Below are 22,255 nucleotides of genomic sequence, written 5' to 3' on the forward strand. Positions count from 1 at the left end.
CAAAACAGAGTGGCGGGATTAAAAAAAAGGATAAAACACAGACAGACAATGCCATTCTTTTATTAAAGAGCTGTCACCTTCTCATCAAACTGGCACCAATGTGCCTGTGGAAGATTAAATCTAATGAGCTCCAAACTGCAAAAATGATGCACTGCCATTGTTTCCAGTCAATTAGGAATGAGCTGTACATTTGATTTTGTGGTTTACAAGCAATTACTCCATCTCCCCACCTTCCCAGTTCAACCTGATAGCTTCACTTCTGTTCAAGCGACTGTTTTCCAATTTCCCCCCTTACCTGGTACAATGAGCTTCATTATGAGGAAGTGAAAGTAGTGTCTGGGAGACGGAGAAAGTGGTGCAAGGTATGTTGAATAAATAGATTCTACTTAGGGAGGAATAGGACGGTGCAACTGGTTATCAGCCTACCTTACGTCTGTGTCAGATTTTTATCAATGCAGTTTTAACTTGATAGCATTTAGTTGCAACCAGATTATTGAAGAATGGAATCCAGGGTGATATTTATGAAATAATTCATAATCTCCAAACATTACCATTGCTCACCTATTGCAAAAGTAGTAAAATCTCTAAGTAAGAACTTGGCATGGAATCGAGGTTGAATGATACAGAAAGACAGGCACGCGTGTTGAATCGGATGCCCATTAAGCTTGATTGATTCAACTGAGCAAAAGAAAGGAGGCAGAATGTGTACTGAGCTGCTGACTTACAATTGCTAGTTGAGAGTTACAGTTCAACATCACTCCTATTTATGTCAGACTCACTGGCATTTGTGTAGGGTATTGGGTAACCTGTTTATGTTCAGTTCATGTTTGTGCTGTTTCAATGACATTGCCAACTCATTTATTTAAAACAGCTTAATTTAAGAGTGTTTCAGAGAGGAGGAATTTAGCCTTAGAAGGTACAAGGAAAATTTCAGACTGATGAAAGAAATCTCCAGCACTAAGTCAACTTGTGACCATGAACGTTCGGAGTCTAGCCTGTCAAGTTCCAGTATGTGAGTTCTGTTCTATTACGGGGAATGAGCAAGGGAGTGGGACTAATTGAATAGCTCTGCCAAAGAGGTGGTATAGTTAGAAGGGATAAAATGATGCCCTTCTAGACTGCAAATTCAATATTGGTTACTTATTCCTGTCCTTTAAGAGGAGGGTGTTGTATTAAGGCATAGATCCAAGACCAGACAAGCCTGTACCTTTGGGATGGTTACCATGAAATCACAAGATGTGACATTCTGTTATAATGCTTCACATTCAGTCACTCTCGATCAGTGCCATTGGGTATTGGACTCAAGAGGAATGGTGGCATACAGAGTTCAAGTTCCACTTGTGCAAGAGCTGTGCTGTAATATCTGCATGGATTGATTGGAAAATATCCCATATTACGTGAACTAACACATATAAAATCACAAAGGGCATCCCTTGACATCTGAGATTTTCTGGCCAAGTGTATTATGAAGGATTATTCTCAGCTAGTGAATAAGTTACACATCAGATAATGCAGATGTTAGTAACTGCATATGGAGATACAGGCACGGGAACATACTTAAACGTAGAGGGGCACAGGGCTCCCTCATTTACATGTTTTTGAACTCCAAAGATGAAGTGCTTAAGCACCCAGAGACTTTCAGACTGAAATCATGCTCTGTGATATTAAGGATTGATCCATTTGCATTCAATACCTGTCTGCAACTTCCAAGAAGATATTCATATTGAAATAAACTATTCATTAGTAAAGTGTCCTCACATAGAATGATTTTAACTCAGAGATAGTAGGAACTGCCGATGTTGGAGAATCTGAGATATCAAGGTGTAGAGCTGGGTGGACATTTTTCTGAAGAAGGGTCCAGACCTGAAATGTCAGCTTTTCTGCCCCACTGATGCCGCTTGGCCTGCTGTGTTCATCCAGCTCTGCATCTTGTTATCTCATGATTCTAACTCAGTTTTGTTATAAGTTGAATGAATCAGTGCTTTACAAAGTGTTGTTTTTACATAAGAGATCGAAGCAAGGAACGTTGCATTAATTAATTTCATCATTCATAAGGTCCTATATTTTCACAAACTGAAACCGCCTGTGCTACTTTTTCTCCCAACATAGCATGTACCTTGTTGAGAATCATCATAAAGTGGCCAAATTTGTCTCTCACAATTATTCGCACACTTGAACTCTAATTAGTTCTACAGAGTGACATTTTTTCATTGCAGTTGCTAAAGCGGAAAGTTAAAAGGATTTATTTTCCATTTGTTTTCCCTCATGCACTCCTAAGGCAGTCGTGCTTTGGCCACATCTGGGGAATGCACACAGTTCTGGGCATATCACAATTCAAAAAGTTTGAAACTATCCTTGGAAGGAGTGCATGGAAGGTCACCAGAATACTACCGGGCTGCGAGGCTTCAGAGGTGCTTAAGTAAAGTATGTCTGTAATCTCTGAAATATACATGTTAAAGGGTGACTTCGTTGAGGCTTTAACAACTTGGAAAGAGTTGCTAGGAGAGAGAAAAGTATTTTCCTGTAGGGAGGGAGTTCGAGCAAAAGTGAAAAGAAAGAAAGACCGGCATTGACATTGCATTTTCATGACCACTGAACATCTCAAAGAACATAGTACACAACAGAGATAATGGGAACTGCAGATGCTGCAGAATCCAAGAAAATAAAATGTGAGGCTGGATGAACACAGCAGGCCAAGCAGCATCTCAAGAGCACAAAAGCTGATGTTTCGGGCCTAGACCCTTCATCAGAGAGGGGGATGGGGTGAGGGTTCTGGAATAAATAGGGAGAGAGGGCGAGGCGGACCAAAGATGGAGAGAAAAGAAGATAGGTGGAGAGGAGAGTATAGGTGGGGAGGTGGGGAGGGGATAGGTCAGTCCAGGGAAGACGGACAGGTCAAGGAGGTAGGATGAGGTTAGCAGGTAGGAAATGGAGGTGCGGCTTGGGGTGGGAGGAAGGGATGGGTGAGAGGAAGAACAGGTTAGGGAGGCAGAGACAGGCTGGGCTGGTGTTTGCAGTGGGGTGAGGGGAAGAGCTGGGCTGGTTGTGTGATGCAGTGGGGGGAGGGGACGAACTGGGCTGGTTTTGGGATGCGGTGGGGGAAGGGGAGATTTTGAAGCTGGTGAAATCCACATTGATACCATTGGGCTGCAGGGTTCCCAAGCGGAATATGAGTTGCTGTTCCTGCAACCTTCGGGTGACATCAATATGGCACTGCAGGAGGCCCATGATGGACATGTCATCTAAAGAAAGGGAGGGGGAGTTGAAATGGTTCACGACTGGGAGGTGCAGTTGTTTATTGTGAACCGAGTGGAGGTGTTCTACAAAGCGGTCCCCAAGCCTCCAGGAAGATGAAGGATGTGTTCAACCTCTCAGTCTCCATCTCAGGCAACCAGCTTGTAACTGATGTCCATTTCAAGCCCACCGACTCCCACAGCTACCTACAATACACCTCCTCCCACCCACCCTCCTGCAAAAATTCCATCCCCTATTCCCAATTCCTCCGCCTCCGCCGCATCTGCTCCCACGATGAGGCATTCCACTCCCGCACATCCCAGATGTCCAAAGTCTTCAAGGGCCGCAACTTTCCCCCCACAGTGGTCGAGAATGCCCTTGACCGCGTCTCCTGCATTTCCCGCAACACATCCCTCACACCCCGCCCCCGCCACAACCGCCCAAAGAGGATCCCCCTCGTTCTCACACACCACCCCACCAACCTCTGGATACAACGCATCATCCTCCGACACTTCCGCCATCTACAATCTGGCCTCACCACCCAAGACATTTTTCCATCCCCACCCTTGTCTGACTTCCAGAGAGACCACTCTCTCCATGACTCCCTTGTTCGCTCCACACTGCACTCCAACCCCACCACACCCGGCATCTTCCCCTGCAACCGCAGGAAGTGCTATACTTGCTCCCACACCTCCTCCCTCACCCCTATCCTAGGCCCCAAGATGACTTTCCATATTAAGCAGAGGTTCACCTGCACATCTGCCAATGTGGTATATTGCATCCACTGTACCCGGTGTGGCTTCCTCTACATTGGGGAATCCAAGTGGAGGCTTGGGGACCGCTTTGCAGAACACCTCCGCTCGGTTCGCAATAAACAACAGCACCTCCCAGTCGTGAACCATTTCAACTCCCCCTCCCTTTCTTTAGATGACATGTCCATCATGGGCCTCCTGCAGTGCCACATTGATGTCACCCGAAGGTTGCAGGAACAGCAACTCATATTCCGCTTGGGAACCCTGCAGCCCAATGGTATCAATGTGGACTTCACCAGCTTCAAAATCTCCCCTTCCCCCACTACATTCCAAAACCAGCCCAGCCTGTCTCTGCCGCCCTAACCTGTTCTTCCTCTCACTCACCCCTTCCTCCCACCCCAAGCCGCACCTCCGTTTCCTACCTACTAACCTCATCCCACCTCCTTGACCTGTCCATCTTCCCTGGACTGATGTATCCCCTCCCTACCTCCCCACTTATACTCTCCTCTCCACCTATCTTCTTTTCTCTCCATCTTCGTTCTGCCTCCCCCTCTCTCCCTATTTATTACAGAACCCTCACCCTATCCCCCTCTCTGATGAAGGGTCTATGCCCGAAACGTCAGCTCTTGTGCTCCTGAAATGCTGCTTGGCCTGCTGTGTTCATCCAGCTTCACACTTTATTATCTTGTACACAACAGAACTACTTTCACTGTTGGCATGCAGGACATTCACGAGTTAAAGTGCCTGCAGTAAAATCCCACAAGCAGCAATGTGACAGATGGCTGAAGGTGGGTGTGTTGGTTTAAGTAACTGGTGAATTCACAGGGACTTGTGAAATGCAACTTGTGATCTGCCAACCACCATCCAGCTGGCCTGTGCGCTCTCTCCCATTTTGTGGAAGGCTCTGGAGGTGTCAAGTGGACTGCTTGCCTTTTGACTCATCCAGGGCCTTAACCACTCAATTCATTACCAAGTTCCTACCTGAACCCACCTAACATATGGCAGGGAGACACTCAGGATAATTGGGACAGCCTGGCAACTTTCAGGGAGGAGGTTCCTGTTACGTAAGCGAAGGGACCCCCTTTGAGGACTCACTGTGTCTGACTGAGGTGCAGCTCCACCCAATTTAATCCCCCTCCCCAATCCCCTGAACTTCCTGGACCCCAGTGATACCTTGGTCTTCCCTTCAGTCTGGCTTGAGTCAGCTCCTTTTTCTCAGGTTTTGGGCAGTAGTCCTGGCAGTGGCCGCACTTGAACGTGGGCCTACAGAGCTGACAGACAATCCGATGGACCCACAGCTTTCTAAAGTAGGGCTTTCCCAATCACAATGGGGGAAGACGTCCCTCCCTGAGACGATTATTACTTTGGTGAATCCAAAATGACTGTGGGGAAGCTACCTTTCTCACAGGCCAGCTTCCAAGTGACATTCTAGTTAGGGGAGCAGTGAATGCAACGCTGCTACACTGCAGTCCGTTAAACTGAGCAGATATTCTGTTTTTAGTGATGCGCATTGAAGGACAAATTTCAGGCATGACATCAGTGATAACTCTGCTGTTTTTATTCTGAAATCCCGTAATGGGATTTTTTAATATCTACCATTTCCGGCAGACAGAGCTTGTCTAAAACAGCCGATCCAAAGGTCCCCAGCTCAGAGAGTGCAGCACACCTTCAACATTGTACTGAAATGTCAGCCTTGAGTTTTCAGTGGGCCTCAAACTCAGTACCCCGTCGCTCAGAGGCAGGAGTACTCGCAACTGAGCCAGAGTGGGCCACGAACCATGAATGCATTATCAGAGCCAAGTAATTTGACAAAGAATGTAGGAAATTACAAAGTGGGTAGAGTGTGGAACTCTCTCCTACAAAATAACTCTGTAGATGTTAGAACAATCAATAATTTTAAAACTAAATTTGACAGATTTCTGCTAGTCAAGGTATTAGTGGAAGGTAGATAGAATTGGGCTGCAGATTAACAAAAGAACAGATTTGAGGGGCTGAGCGGCCTCCTCCTGTTCTTTTGCTCAGCTGTCTCTAGCCCAGCCCTTTCCTTAGAAGACAACTGTTTACCTAAGAGTCTCCAACCCTCCGTCCTGGAGTCCCCTGGAACTCATGGCCTTTGAAGATTGCAGCATATGTCAATTTTTGGAATTCTCAAAGATTTGCGCAGAAACAGGGACAATTTGTAAATGCGCGCGTGCACGCGTGTGCGTGTGCGTGCTCGTGCGTGTGTGTGCATGTGCATGTGTGTGTGTGTGCGCGCCTGTGTATGCGCCTGTGTGTGTGTGAGAGAGAGAGAGAGGTTGCAATTTCAAAGTATGAAAAGAAACAGCGGTAATTCACAGTGAATCAATATGGCACAGTTTGTTGAATAAATTCATTGTACGAAGATACCTCAGAACACAATCAAGGTTTTGCAAGCATTAAAGTTGTTGGGCTGAATTCTACCGTATTTTAGCTAGGAGTCAACATTATGATGTTTCATGGAGGGTTTCTGTCTGTGAAGGCTATCTTCTCAAACTCGTTTCATTTACTACCTACTGCACCCTTATTGCACGCTTCTTGTCTGATACCAGCACAAGTCGCCCACTCTCTGTTGCCTTAAAAACCCAGCACTGCTTGGACATCTTAGATTAAACCAGCATTCTTGAGACTGGAATGTTTAATACTGCAGTATGCACCTGGACATGTGCTGCCAACTGTAGCTGACTGCACACAGCTGGGAGGATGCGATGGCAGACAAGGGGAGAGGGTGTTTGAGGTCCCAGAGGACAAGGTAGGGCAGAGGAATGACACTGTCTTCCTCCAGGCCTGCCATGGAAGACCATGCTTCTTGCCAGCCCGATCTGAAATCACTATCCAGGAAGGTGTTATCTCCACATTTCACAGGAAGACCCAGCAGTACAGAAAGGAGTACTGCCTGGTAAGAGGAAGAGAAAGAACAAGACTGTTTACAGTGTATTCTGATGGGTATGGCTGTAAATTGTAAATTCATTGTAAACAAGTTCCCATGTTTGCCAATATACATGCTCAGTTCTGATCATCTCATACTTGTGTGAATCTCTTTCCAGCCGCTAACGCAACTTTGAATATATTGAAGCCACCCATCCTTCTCTCTGAATGATATGCCATGGACCAAGGTATGAAATTAATAGCTGCTGCAGTATGAGCAGGCAATCGGTGAATCATCGGTGCTTGTGAGCTTGGCAAACAATCCCCATCTTTTTAGGTTCATAGATATTGAAATTACATCATAGATATCAATGGGGTTCAGGTATTTGAAATGGTCAGGAGTATAACTTTGTCTCAGAGATTCAAATATGTGGATGACCCAAACAGCATGAGTCAGGGATTCTTCAACAACCACTCACCTTTTTGCATTCAGTGTGAATATTTTGCTTAAATGGTTTGCTGAGGGACACATCCAAAGTGACAGAGATTAGACCCGAGATAATGGGAACTGCAGATGCTGGAGATTCCAAGATAATAAAATGTGAGGCTGGATGAACACAGCAGGCCAAGCAGCATCTCAGGAGCACCAAAGCTGACGTTTCGGGCCTAGACCCTTCATCAGAGAGGGGGATGGAGAGAGGGAACTGGAATAAATAGGGAGAGAGGGGGAGGCGGACCGAAGATGGAGAGTAAAGAAGATAGGTGGAGAGGGTGTAGGTGGGGAGGTAGGGAGGGGATAGGTCAGTCCAGGGAAGACGGACAGGTCAAGGAGGTGGGATGAGGTTAGTAGGTAGCTGGGGGTGCGGCTTGGGGTGGGAGGAAGGGATGGGTGAGAGGAAGAACCGGTTAGGGAGGCAGAGACAGGTTGGACTGGTTTTGGAATGCAGTGGGTGGGGGGGAAGAGCTGGGCTGGTTGTGTGGTGCAGTGGGGGGAGGGGATGAACTGGGCTGGTTTAGGGATGCAGTAGCGGAAGGGGAGATTTTGAAACTGGTGAAGTCCACATTGATACCATATGGCTGCAGGGTTCCCAGGCGGAATATGAGTTGCTGTTCCTGCAACCTTCGGGTGGCATCATTGTGGCAGTGCAGGAGGCCCATGATGGACATGTCATCAAGAGAATGGGAGGGGGAGTGGAAATGGTTTGCGACTGGGAGGTGCAGTTGTTTGTTGCGAACTGAGCGGAGGTGTTCTGCAAAGCGGTCCCCAAGCCTCCGCTTGGTTTCCCCAATGTAGAGGAAGCCGCACCGGGTACAGTGGATGCAGTATACCACATTGGCAGATGTGCAGGTGAACCTCTGCTTAATGTGGAATGTCATCTTGGGGCCTGGGATGGGGGTGAGGGAGGAGGTGTGGGGACAAGTGTAGCATTTCCTGCGGTTGCAGGGGAAGGTGCCGGGTGTGGTGGGGTTGGAGGGCAGTGTGGAGCGAACAAGGGAGTCACGGAGAGAGTGGTCTCTCCGGAAAGCAGACAGGGGAGGGGATGGAAAAATGTCTTGGGTGGTGGGGTCGGATTGTAAATGGCGGAAGTGTCGGAGGATAATGCGTTGTATCCGGAGGTTGGTAGGGTGGTGTGTGAGAACGAGGGGGATCCTCTTGGGGCGGTTGTGGCGGGGGCGGGGTGTGAACCACACTGTGACTGTTACTTCTTTATAGGCAGGTCTTAATCTCATCAATAAGATGTGATCTGAATATGTCTCACATTGAAATCTTGTATGATTGTGTAGGTCATGAGTACACCTATACTGCACACTATTGATCCATAACTTCACTTCATACTCACTATCCAATCATCGTGGACATGGGCAGAATTGTTTCTAGGGAATCTATTGTTCAGCATAGTTTTACATTTGAAAATTCCCACAGGGTTTAATTGTGTTCTGTCATCCATGCAGGTTAGTCTCCTTCTGGGTATAGTGTTGGAAGTCTTGAGAGAGGCAGACGTCATTCCCTTTTTCAAAACAGGAAATAAGGATATCCCTGCAAATTACAGGCCAGTTAGTCTTACTTCAGTGGTGGGCTAAATATTTGGAAAAGGCTCTGAGAGATAGGATTTATGATCACTTGGATAGGCACAATTTGAGTCATGATAGTTAGCATGGATCATGCCTCACAAACCTTATTGAATTCTTTGAAGAGGTGACCAAACATGTGGATGAAGGTAGAGCAGTGGATGTGGTGTACATGGATTTAACTAAGGTGTTTGATAAGGTTCCCCATGGGAGGCTCATGCAGAAGGTAAGGAGGCATGGGATGGGGGAAATGTGGCAGGCTGGATTCTGAATTGGCTGACCCTTAGAAGACAAAGGGTGGTAGTGGACAGAAAATATTCAACATGGTGCTGTTACGAGTGGTGTACCACAAGGATCTGTTCTGGGTCCTCTTCTATTTGTGATTTTTATAAATGATTTGGATGTAGGAGTGGAAGGGTGGGCTAGTAAGTTCATGGACAATACAAAGGTGGGTGGAGTTGTGGGTAGTGCTGAGGGCTGTTCTAGGTTACAAAAGGACATTGATAGGATGCAGAGCTGGGCTGAGAAGTGGCAGGTGGAGTTTAACCCTGAATAGCGTTAGGTGATTCATTTTGGAAGGACAAATTTGAAAGCAGAATACAGAGTTAATGGAAAGATTCTTGGCAGTGTAGAGGAGCAGAGGGATCATGGGGTTCATGCCCACAGTTTCCTGAAAGCTGCCACCCAGGTGCATAGAGTTGTTAAGAAGGTGTATTGTGTGATAGCTTTCATTAATAGAGGGATTGAGTTCAAGAGTCATGAAGTTATGTTCCAGCTATACAAAAGCTGGTTCCGCCACATCTGTAATATTGTGTCCCTTTCTGGTCACCTCATTCCAGGAAAGATGTGGAAGCATTGGAAATCGTGCAGAGGAGATTTACCAGGATGTTGCCAGGAATGGAGGGAAGGTCTTACGAGGAAACGTTGAGAGAACTCAGGCTTTTCTCTTTAGAACGACGAAGGATGTGAGGTGACTTGATAGAGATGTTCAAAATGATCAGAGGTATAGATAGAGTGGACAGCCAGAGACTTTTTTCCTCAGGTGGAGGTAGCTATTATGAGGAGACATAGTTTTAACGTGAGTGGAGGTGGGTACAGGGGAGATGTCGGGGTAGGCTCTTTACTCAGAGAATAGTAGGGGCATGGAATGCATTGCTGGAGAGGATAGTGGAGTCAGCTTCATTAGGGGCATTTAAGCAGCTATTAGATAGGCATATGGATGATAATAGAAGGTAGGAGTGGAGGTTAAATAGACCTTTGGTTTAGGGTAAAAGTTCGGCACAACATCTGGGGCCGAAGGACCTGTACTGTACTGTACTGTTCTATGTTTTGTCATCATGTGAGTAGTGTCTGAGCGTTTGCACTCACGGTTTGGCTGCTGGCCATAGCGAAATTTATTGCTGATGTGACTGAATGGGTACTTGCATCTTGCTGCTATGTGACAATAAATCACAGGAGTCTGATCATTTTGGCATTGAGTTTTCTTGGTAGCCTCTGAGTGAGCTTGGCATTCTATTGTAAGATGGAACAGTTTCCTTCCATGACCAACTATACCAACCAGCTGTTAGCCTGAAATCTTTCCTGGACTCAGGGTTTGATTTGGTGACTTGAAAGCATGTATGCACACATTACATGTCTGACAGCATTTTGACAATTTTTGAGACTCTATTCTGGTACATGCTTTGTAAGATCAGGCCAGTGCCTGGTCCCTGCTCTGATGCATAGAACATAGAACAGTACAGCACAGTACAGGGCCTTCGGCCCACGATGTTGTGTCGACCTATTGTCCTACTAAGGGCAATCTACCCTGCATACCCTACATTTTACTATCCTCCATGTGCCTATCCAAGAGTTGTTTGAAAGCCTCTAAAGCATCTGAGTCCAATACCACTGTCGGCAGTGCACTCCACATGCCCATCACTCTCTGTGTGAAGAACCCACCTCTGACATCTCCCCTATACTGTCCTCCAGTCACCTCAAAATTATGTGCCCTCGTAATAGTCATTTCTAATTAACTTGCTCTTGGACACCTTCTTCAGGGTAGCTTCCTCTCCCTTTCATTCTTGCACTAGTTTTTCATGAACAATAAATTCCATCACTGAAGCATGGGTGATTGACAGGTTTGCGAGTCTTATTCGGAAGCAGTTTTGCAATCCAGTCATTTTGATGGAGATTCAAACTTAGCTCATTGCACGTGTTGTTTGATCATGCTACAGGTGCTCTACTCTGCGTGGGCATGTCTTAAACTTGTGCATAACTTCTTTGGTACACAACTCCTTTCATCCGCTTGCTCCCACGCATTGACTGACAGCAATGAGCCATGTAGAACGTGCATTGCTGGTGTATAAAGTTGAGGTTGAACTTATCATTTTGGAGCTGAAAAGTGGGGAGGCAACTTCTACACCAAGTCAAAAACCACCCGAGTCCAACAACGGCACCTCCACATCACAACTTCTGTACCAAGATTATGCAAAAGCGTGACATTTGATAACAAAGAGGTAGAGATGTTTTATTTGCAGGGTCAATGGATGTTGTGTGATCTAGCTAATCTCCAGAACACTGTTATGAAAAACCCAGGATAATAGTCTCAGGGGCATGAAAAGTTTTGAAAACAACAATGGCTGGCGATCACAGTGGGTCAGGCAATATTAATGACCTGTTGTGATCTCCTGCATTTGTTGTTTTCAGTACAGATTACTGCATTTGCTCCTTAAAAGTGATTTTTTAGTTTGTTTCCTTAAAAAATGTTTGTTAACCATTTCTAAAAATATTGGGGATGGTGAAAGATGGTTGCTTGACTGATGGTGAAGATGAATCAGACAGACTAATTGGGTGTGGTAGGACAGCGAAAGTGTAGAAGGTTTTCTGATAATCACATGTACATGCTTACAGTTAGAAGATATGAATATGCTCTGATATGGTTGGATAATATAGTGAAGAATGTTAGTTTCTAACGTGGAATGTAAACTATGTAAACACTGCAAGAGAGAGATATATGCATGAGTAAATATGTAAACTTTTGATTGGAAATAATTATCTGTCAAGACAGCTGACTAGAAAATTGTTGTCTGTAAAAGAGTATAAAACTGTTGCCTTTTTCAGTAAAGTTTGAATAGTGTGCCGTCTTTAGTGTCCACAATTCCCATACATGCATGAATGAATGTTTAAACAAAGAAACCAGAGTTTTGTCTGGACTAACGAGGGAATAAAAGATTGAAATTGCTCTTTCAGACAGTGAGATGGTTGAGTTGGATGACCAATGGCAGCTATGATGGTGCTTGAGGAGGTGGAGGGAGGTCATAAGGTGAAACTTCTGCCAGAACTGACAGCCACTCCCCTTCATTTGCTTTGTACTCCGACATTCCAAGTAGGGATTATTGTGTTGGCTAAATGTGGTTGAGTTGAGTCCCACAAGGAAATCAAATTAATGGGAGGCAAAGAACACCAACATGGATAACTTTGGAACCACAATGCTGAGGAGAACAAATTTATTAGATAAGTAACTCACACTGATGGGAATTATTGTCACTATTTTCCTCTGATTTGCAGCCAAATTCATCTGCATCACTTTGCTGGGAATGTGCAGTAACTTGAGGGCATTCCTGGCCTGTGTCAAAATGGAGTTGGCTGCACATCAGTCACCCATCAACACATTCCTCATTACCAATGCACACTGGCAGAACTGTGTACCATCGACAAGACATACTGCAGGAACTTGCCATCGTTCCTTCAACAACATCTTCTAAACCTGTAAACTCTGACAGCTAGAAGGGCAAGGACAACAGATGCATGGAAACATCACCACCTGTGAGTTCTCCCCCAAGCCACATGACATCCTTTCTGAGAACATCACCATTCCTTCATAAGTGCTGGGTCAGAATCCTGGAACTCCCACACTAACAGCACCAACACCACATCGAGTGCAGTGCTTCAAGAAGGAACGGTGGCACGCTGGCTTAGTGGTTAGCACTGCTGCCTCACAGCACCAGGGACCTGGATTCATTTCCAGGCCGAGGCGACTGTCGGTGTGGAGTTTGCACATTCTTCTCCGTGTCGGCGTGGGTTTCCTCCCATCCAAAGATGTGCAGTCAGTGAATGTGGAGCTGGAAAAGCACAGCTGGTAGGCAGCATCCGAGAAGCAGGAAAGTCAAGATTTCACAATGAGGGAGGTTTTGGCACAAAATGTTGACTTTCCTTCTCCTCAGGTGCTGTCTGACCTGCTGTGCTTTTCCAGCTCTGCATTTATTGACTCCAGCTTCCTAGCATCTGCAGTCCTTACTGTCTCCAAAGATGTGCAGGCTAGGTGGATGGGCCTTGGGAAATGCTGGGTTCCAGCCAGTGGATGGATGAGTGGGATGCTCTTCAGAGGGTCAGTGTGATTTCAATGGGCTGAATGGCCTGTTTTCACACTGCAGGGATTCAATGAAGGAAGCTCACCCTTTCCATCATGGTTAGGGATGGGCAATAAATGATGGCCTAACCAACATCCCCAGATTCCAGGAATGAACTTGGAGAAGTTACTGAGGTATATTTACAGACAATGGGCTTGTGTCCTTGAATCCTTTTTGCTGGGACGATAGATTTGAGGCTCCTTGTGCGGCAATCCATGTGGTAATGAATTGAACAAGTCCGTCATTGTGATTTATCTTTGTCAGTTAGCATAAAAAGGCAAATCAAGGAACTTTTACCCTGTTAAGATAGAAAGACTAACTTGTCTATAATTTGTCTGTTTGGAAGATCCATTGGTTTTGGGAGAATGACAGCAAGCTTCACCAGAACATCCCCACAGGTACCAGGAGTAAATTATAAGTTGTCATCATATTAGCCAGATTTTTTTCCCTTGGAATGTAGAAGGATAAGGATTAATTAATGGAGATTTTTTGGTTTTGAAAGGAATTTGAAAGAACAGTTAAGGAATATATAGTTGTGGTGAGTTGGAGTTCATTTACAGATCAGCCTTGATGTTACTGAATGGTAGAGCAGAACAGAAGGGCTGAATAGCTGAATTCTGTTCCTGTTTTATATTCTTATGTGAATGGCACAGGCCAGGGTTCAATGATAAAGGTTAACAGGCAGGTACGGATTCTAGATTTATCAGATTGTAACAAAATAGCAAAGACTTCCCTTTGAAGTTTAAATGTATAGTGAAGATTTAACGACCTGAATCATCAAGAATTGGTGTGGACAATATGTGTTCGGAAAATGAATCTTTTGCCACTTTTACGAGCAACAGTCAGAGAAAAGAAATGAGAAAATTCCTTTTCAAGTTTCCTTTCAATGCTACTCTTCATTATTTCTAAAACACAAAACTTTGGAGAAGGGGGGAAGAGGGTCGGGAAGAAAGTAGGAACTTGGCTGAGTAAGATGGTTGTACATAAAATGTCATGTGAGCAATGCTCCAGGAAAATGTCAAAGATGGCTATGAAATGTATAATTGGGTTAGCCATACATGGGATGGATGTATAAAGAGTGAGATTAGCGAACTAAGCAATTTCTTGTCTGCATTTAGTTTCAGTAATTACCACTTGCAGTAAGCCAAAGAAAGTCAGTGGGGACATCCATAAACACTGTAACATTGTCAGAAAATGTAGTTTGGAAGTTTTTCTGTGGATAATGCCTGGCATGTATATGTTTAGAAGTGGTTCACTAAAAACTCTTGTCAGTCTCTGCATTCTGTACTTCTGAAAATAATCAATATGACAGGAATTATTTTTATCAGTACAATTGTCAATTATTCCAGTTTCAGTTTTCTTTTAAAAATGCTTCATTTTTAGCTATAACACAGTGCGGAGCTGGAGGAACACAGCAGGCCAGGCAGCATCAGAGGAGCTGGAAAGCTATGTTTCGAAACGTCAGCTTTCCAGCTCCTCTGATGCTCTCTGGCCTGCTGTGCTTCTTCAGCTCCACACTGTGTTATCTCTAACTCCAGCATTGGCAGTACTTACTGTCTCATTTTTTAGTTATGCTCCCCTGGTGCAGGAGTGCTGCATCCCCATCCCACAGCCTGAGAGAAATGCACCTGAACTGCACAGTGTCGGCTCATTGGAGCACACTGTCCCAGTTACCCAGCATGGCACAGCCGACTGGGAGAAACTGTGTTGGAGGAGGGCGGGGTAGGTGGTATATGGGGACTGTGTCGGTGATAACTTGCCCAACCACTTGGCACAGTTGACAGACTGAATCATTGACTAGCCCGACTATTCTAGACCAAGTGCAGACGCTCTTTACAGTGCTTCTTAACACATTGCTCTTGATGGTTTACATGAAATCTGGATAAGAAGAAATTCACCGCGGAAGTCTGCACAATTGGTTCTTGAGCTCTTTTGAATTTTCTCAAACTATAAATTGGAACAGTTAATTAGACCATGTTAATCATTCCATATTCACCTTAATATTACATTCTATATTCACCTTAATATTATTCTTTATTCACCTTAATATTATTCCGTATTCTCTTTAATATTAGTCTATATTCTCTTTAATATTAGTCTATATTCACCTTAAATTGCATTTATTTTCAGTAAGAGTTGACTATAAGCTCATCATCAGGCAGCTGTGTGGTAAACCTGGTTCCTTAAGACCTGAATGTTCAGTATTTAACAGCTGAGCGCTGATCAAAAAAAAATGGCACTGCCTCTTCAAAACACAAAGTGACTCACCCCAAACAGACAAAAGGCTTTCTAACGACAGATTCCAGACGACAAGAAGTTTTGCCAAGGAACTGAACTGTGAATGAAGTTAAGTGTCACTGCTGTGATGCATTCACTGGGCTAACAAAAGCGGGACCTGTATTCCCAACAAGAAACCGGCCAGCAGACCCTCCCAGGTGGTAGGGCAGACTGAAGATGCTCAGCATGCTCCAGCTGCTAATCAACTCACCCACGGATTATAAAGTATACTCACACCACCTCCATTCACTTTCTATCCGCCAGATTCCATGGTGTCCCTTTAAAATTTGCATCAGATAACAGCAATCATTAGCAAGCAGTGGAGACCCAGTGCTCTTCACATATTCATAGCCTTTGTACCGCTGGGATAAAAAGGTAATTGTAATATCTATTGCTACTTGGCAAGACTTCGGTCGAATTTTGCTGCATTCCCCCCACACATCAACAATTACCTCATTTATGAAGATCCAGTGACAGTCAAAAGCCACTAGATTGGAGTCAACAACCTGTGAAGTGGAAAGGATCAGTCTGTCACTCATAGAGTCATTCCATAGAAATTCCAATTGATACATGCAGACTGAGCTGGAAGGCCTACTGTGTTGTGCCTCAGTGATTATTCCCATAACAACTCTCTGAAATTTTCTCCCCCTTCCTTTGAAAGCGTTTATCTTTTTTTAAAGAAAGGATCCATTTAATAAATTGGCCCAGAGAAAATACAGTTCTCTGCTATTTTCATTTCATCTTGACCTCTGGCAGTTAATTTTTATTCTTAAAACACTACTGAAGGCATTCCAACTCAAACGTCAGCTGGCATACTGTAAGAGCTGAATGGACAGCACTTCTACTCCCTTATATTTAGACTTCATTTAAAATTAAAGAAAAATAAATTGTTTAAATAGCACCGTTTCCAAAATCACAGCAGAAAAACTACTTGTGCAATATTCAGTTATATATTCTTCTCTTTTATAACAGTGCCTCCGTCAAAGGGACTACAACCCGAGGATGCTCCTTTCCTCGAGTTCCCATTTGTGAAACCTGTTTCATTGGAGCGAAAATCATGACCAACAGGCCACACAAATTCTTGTGAACTTCAACAACAACTTGCATTTATATAGCACTTTATAGATTGCTAAACATCCCAAGAATGTATAGCTCAAGCAGACTATTTGGCCGAACTGGTCTATATGGTGTTCATGTTCCTGACACGTTTCCTCCCACTCTATTTCCCTTTTGTGTTTTTCCTCTGGAACACCTTTACCGTCTGCTGCCATTGCTTCTCCTTCTGCCTTTTCAAAATAGCAGAAAACCCATCACTTTTCTCAAACCCCTTCAATTCTGAGATCCAAATGGGGTTGAAATGTTAATCATTTTTATCTGTCTGCAGGTGTTGCCAGACCTGCTGAGTTTCTCCCAGCACTTTCTGCTTTAATTCCCATTCTATTTTTGCCTCACATCTCCCAATCACAGAATTGTTATGGTGCAGAAGAAGGCCGTTTGGCCAATCGTGTCTGTGCCAGCTCTCTCAGCATTTTGGTTCCTACATTTTCCCTGTTATGCTGCATTTTGTTTCCATGAAATAATTGTCCAGTCACCTCTGGAATGCCTCAATCGATCCTGCCCCCACCACACTTCCAGGCACATTTCAGCCACATTACGAACCTCTGGCTTATTATAAATGGAATTCTGCAGATGCTGAAACTTCTGAAACGAAAACAGAAAGTTCTAGAGAAACTCAGCAGGTCTGGCAGCATCTGTGGTGAGAGAAAGAGCATTAATGTTTTGAGTTGAAAATAAATGTCCTGATTTTTAAAAAAATGATTGTCCTTTTATTTCCTTTATACAAATGTGGAGATAATGGCCACTTACATCACCTGAGGTATCACAAGATCCTGAAAGCTTTACATCCAATAAGCCTGTCCAATGAAAAGTGTCATGTGGTAGACAGTACATGGAGTTTCCACCCGTGAGGACATTTATTTATTGCATCTGTATGTTGCCTTTAGATTAAGGAAATGAGCTTTCTGCTGCATCAATACCAGACCACAAAGAGAATCTCCAGCTTTTGTGAAAGATGCTTTGTTCTTCGGTACTCTCAGACTATTAATAAAATGTATTATTACTCTTGATATTTGCCTGTCAACACGAGATTACTTTCTGATCTTAGTTTATGTATTTAGCTTCATGCAATAATGACTATTCAATGCTTGGTTATGTGAGCTTTCTTCACTTTTGTCATAAATTGATCATGAACTTTAACAAGGCAAATTAAATTTTGGTTCAGCTTTGTTGCCAAGCAATATAAAGAGTCAGAGATATCTACTGCACAGAAGGAGGCCTTTCAGCCCATCAAAATAAATCAAGCTTGTTGTTCGAACCATTTAAAGTCTCACTCAGGCTGACTGGTTGAAGTGAATATAGAAAGTCAACGAATGCCAGCCATTTTAACAGAGCCTAAGCTCAGAAACATAGTTTTATGGTTTTCCTTAAAAGCTTTGCTTAACAAAAATTTATCTATCTCAGATTTAAAATTGGCAATGGATGCAGTATCCCCTGACATTTGTGGAAGGTAGTTCCAAACATCTACCAGCCTCTCTGTGTAGAAGTCCTTCCTAACATCTCTCCTGGATGATCTGGGCCTAATTCTCAGATTATGACCCCTTGTTTTAGAATCCCCTTATTCTGGAATCTAAAAGATTAAGGGGCAATTTAAGGTTTTCTCTAAGCGTTTTCAAATTAATTGACTGGTTGCTCAATAGCAGGAAATCATTTCAGTTCGTCGATTCTGCATCAATCCTCCAAACAGCATCCCACACAGAACCATTCCCCCATTCTAACCCTATAATCCTGCATTAACCCCATGGCTAATCCACTGAGTCTACACATCCTTGGACACTACAGGGCAATTCAGAATGGCCAATCTACCTAAACTGCACATCTAGGAAAATATGTCATCAAGGAAAGATTAATGGAAGTCTGAAGCTTTCACTCACAAAAAGCAATAGATGTTAGCTTAATTAATGGTAGTAAGAATTTACACTAAAATATGTGTTATATTGGCAGAGTTATGACACTGATCAGCTTTGTATAGCAGAACAGTCTCAATGGGCTCAATGGCCTCATCTGGCTCTGATACTAAACTTCAGCTGTTAAAATGAGAACAGCAAGAAACATGACAGCTAACCAATTGTGCCTGTACTGCAATTCAATACAAGTTTTTGTTGCATCCAAAAACATTTAGTATTCAATGTGACTTTACCCTGGAGTATTTGCTGAGCAAATCGATTGTTGGTTGAGGAACTAATGCTCTCCAAACTGATAACTGGTTCATGATGAATGAGACTTTTTCCTGTGAATTTATTTTATGCATTTCAACAGACGGACCTTTCTGTATCTAACATTACGATTTACATTTGTAAAAATGATTTAACTTTGAATCTGTTTCATCCTTACTGAGTTGCTTTTCTCCCCTCTATGAAGCTACCACGTGCAGTTCTATAAATGGAATCTAGTCAAATTCTTAGCCTGAATAATAATTGATACATCGGTTCACTGTGCAAAGTGTGTGCAAAATTGTGAGGGAATGTTGTGGAGGGGTTAGACACCCGGTAAAAAGTAGTGTGTGGTCTATGTCTTTGACTGAGAGCTATGCTTGGAGACTAGGTCCATTTTAATAGCAAGTTATCATTAATATTCCTGTGGCAGTCTGCCTGCCTGCCTGTCCAGAAGGACAAGGGCAGCTGATACATGATAATACCAACCCTTGCAAGTTCCCTCGCCACCCTGACTTGGAAATATATCACCATTCCTTCACTGTCGCTGGGTCAAAATGCTAGAACTCCCTCCCTAACAGCATCTACTACAGCTCATGGGCTACAGTGGTTCAAGAAAGAAATGCACTACCACCTTCTCAAGGCCATCTAGGGATGGACAATAAATGCTTGCTCAGTTGCGATAGAAACATCCCATGAGTGAAGTAAAATGGGCAGCTAGATTAAATTCACGTGACTTTGAGCTTCTGATGATTGGATCTTGGCAGCGAGAGGTGGGGAGCAAGTGTCTTTACCTAATGAAAGAATTGCACTTTGAAAGGTTGAGATTTCAACAAAACCTGTTGGGCTATAACCTGGTGTCATGTGACTTCTGACCAAGTCAGGCAGGCACACCAACCATTAGGGAATGACAACAGGTTGGGAATAAAAGAACTAAGCTATCACTTGGGCAAACCTTGAAGCAAGGACATTCGCATCCTGGATACTCCTCCGTAAGCCTTGGTTTGTTTGGAAATCATCTTGTCTCTGACGAAATGCTGTGTTGTTGGATATACCATTATTCAATACAATGTTAAATGGAGTTCCTTATCTGTGCTCTCAGGTGGACGTCAAAAATTCCATGGCACTAACTGATCAACAGCAGGCAAGTTCTCCACAGTTTTCTTTCCAACATTGAGCCATCACCAATGACAGAAATGAAGCTGATTATTTAGTGGCTATCTGTTTGTGACCCATGGGAGCTTGCTGCATGCAAATTGACTTATGTTCTTCTCATACAACAATAGTGACTGCACTTCATGGAATCATGGAGCCATACAGCACTAAAACAGATCTTTTAGCCCAACCAGTCCATGCCGAACTTAATCCCAAACTAAATTAGTCCCATCTCCCTGCTCCTGGTCCATATCCGTCTAAACCTTTCCTATTCATGTACTTATCCAAATGTCTTTTAAACTTTGTAATTGTACCCACAACCACCAGTTCCTAAGGAAGTTCATTCCACACACGAACCACCCTCTGTGTATAAAATCTCCGCCTCATGTCGTAGAAATATTTCTCCTCTCACCTTAACAATGTGCCTCCTATTCTTGAAATCACCCATTCTAGGGAAAAGACAATGACCATTAACTTTATTTATATCCCTCAAAGTCCTTAATTTGCAGTGAAGGTTTTGGAACATCCTGAGATAATGACCAGTGTTATAGAAATGCATGTTCTCCTCCATATGTTTATGTTAATGCCTGTTTTTGAGGAAGTGGTGTAATTAAGTTACATATTGCACTTTGCAAAAAAAAGTCAACTTTCTTTTTCAACGGCCAAATGTACAAAGCTGAATGCAGCTCTCTCCCAGTATATGAGACAAAAATGCCTTTATTTATGTTGGCGTTCTGAGATTTTGAGCCAGCAATGATGAAGGAATGGCAGCGTATATGGACCTAATTGAGGTATACAATATAATGAGAGGCATAGATAGAGTTGATAGCCAGAGACTATTTCCCAGGGCAGAAATGGCTAGCACGAGGGGTCATAGTTTTAAGCTGGTTGGTGGAAAGTATAGAGGGGATGTCAGAGGCAGGTTCTTTACGCAGAGAGTTGTGAGAGCATGGAATGCGTTGCCGGCAGCAGTTGTGGAAGCAAGGTCATTGGGGTCATTTAAGAGACTGCTGGACATGTATATGGTCACAGAAATTTGAGGGTGCATACATGAGGATCAATGGTCGGCACAACATTGTGGGCTGAAGGGCCTGTTCTGTGCTGTACTGTTCTATGTTCTATGTTCTATGTTCTAATTGCGAATTGTCAACTGCAGCTAATTTCTTGAATTGTAAGTGGACAGTTTCTGTAATATCACGAGTCAAGTCTTTTGTCTGCTCCTATTTCTATAATACTGTAACTCAGTTGCAAAATCAAAGTGTTGCAAATCTGAAATAAGAATGAACAATTCCGGGGAAGACTCAGCATGGTGCAAAAAATAGAGTTAAGTGCTCAGGTGAAATGCTAGCTGTCTTCTGTATCTGTAGATGCACCCGGGCATTCTGAACATCTCCAGCAGTTTTAGGGCCCTCAGATCACGGCTTGAAACTAAGAGGAGGGATAGTGACCTCCAAACTTTTGAAGGCTCTGGGCTGCTATTGTTGCGGCAAACCACATTTTAAGAACCTAAAAATTGAAGGACAGCAAGACACGTTGACAGTCTGTCTTCAAATGTGGTGTTGACGAGCTGTCATAAGTCATTTGTACTCAAACCGCACTGGAACCTTTCCAGTTAAAGGTTATCTGCATGCTAAATGAAGGTCAGACTGTGGCATTTCGTTGAAAGAGCCAGTGCTGCAGGGTACTTTCTCTTCCCCTGTGATCTCTCGGAGGATGTTGGAGAATCTATAAATATTTCTTACCCATAATTTGCTCCTTACGACAAAGTTGAGAGGCAGGTGAAAACAGTTTTTAAAATAGAATTTACTGTCTTTGTGATTGTTAATGCACAAACCTTCCAAATTGACAGAAGTAAAACCTTTATCATCTAACATTATATGACTTACTATTTTATAACATTTGATTAATTGCCAGTCTGTTCCCAGTATTATCTGCCATATTACCTCAAGCAATGAACTGCATTGATGATTTTATTGTCTGGTTTTTCACATAAACTCTTTGGATACTTGCCATCTAAGAGCGATGGTTCTGCTTTTTCTGCTACATAAAATGCTATAAAATGCTATTTCAAATCTGTGGTTCTAGGAACAGTGTGAGGATTTCCTGCATAGTCTTTATAAATACACAATGCAAACCTCATGCAATTTCCCCAAAATATTTGAGCGAGGTTTTAGAAATATTTTGTTGTACATTAATGCACAGTTAGGCATCACAGGTGAAG

General features: G+C 43.5%; 1 protein-coding gene across 3 annotated transcripts in view; it reads right to left on the reverse strand.

The window, feature by feature from the left end:
- Positions 1-22,255, reverse strand: part of grid2 (glutamate receptor, ionotropic, delta 2) — a 961,209-nt gene that overhangs the window by 260,774 nt on the left and 678,180 nt on the right. For 2 of the 3 annotated variants that reach the window (XM_059650127.1, XM_059650148.1), the window contains exon 5: positions 16,063-16,116. The exons of the other annotated variant lie outside the window; for it this stretch is intronic. In XM_059650127.1, the coding sequence (XP_059506110.1) occupies positions 16,063-16,116 (54 nt within the window). The remainder of the gene's footprint in view (positions 1-16,062; positions 16,117-22,255) is intronic. 3 annotated transcript variants of the gene reach the window in all.

Source organism: Stegostoma tigrinum, chromosome 1 (genome assembly GCF_030684315.1).
Source record: "Stegostoma tigrinum isolate sSteTig4 chromosome 1, sSteTig4.hap1, whole genome shotgun sequence".
NCBI classification, from domain to species: domain Eukaryota; kingdom Metazoa; phylum Chordata; class Chondrichthyes; order Orectolobiformes; family Stegostomatidae; genus Stegostoma; species Stegostoma tigrinum.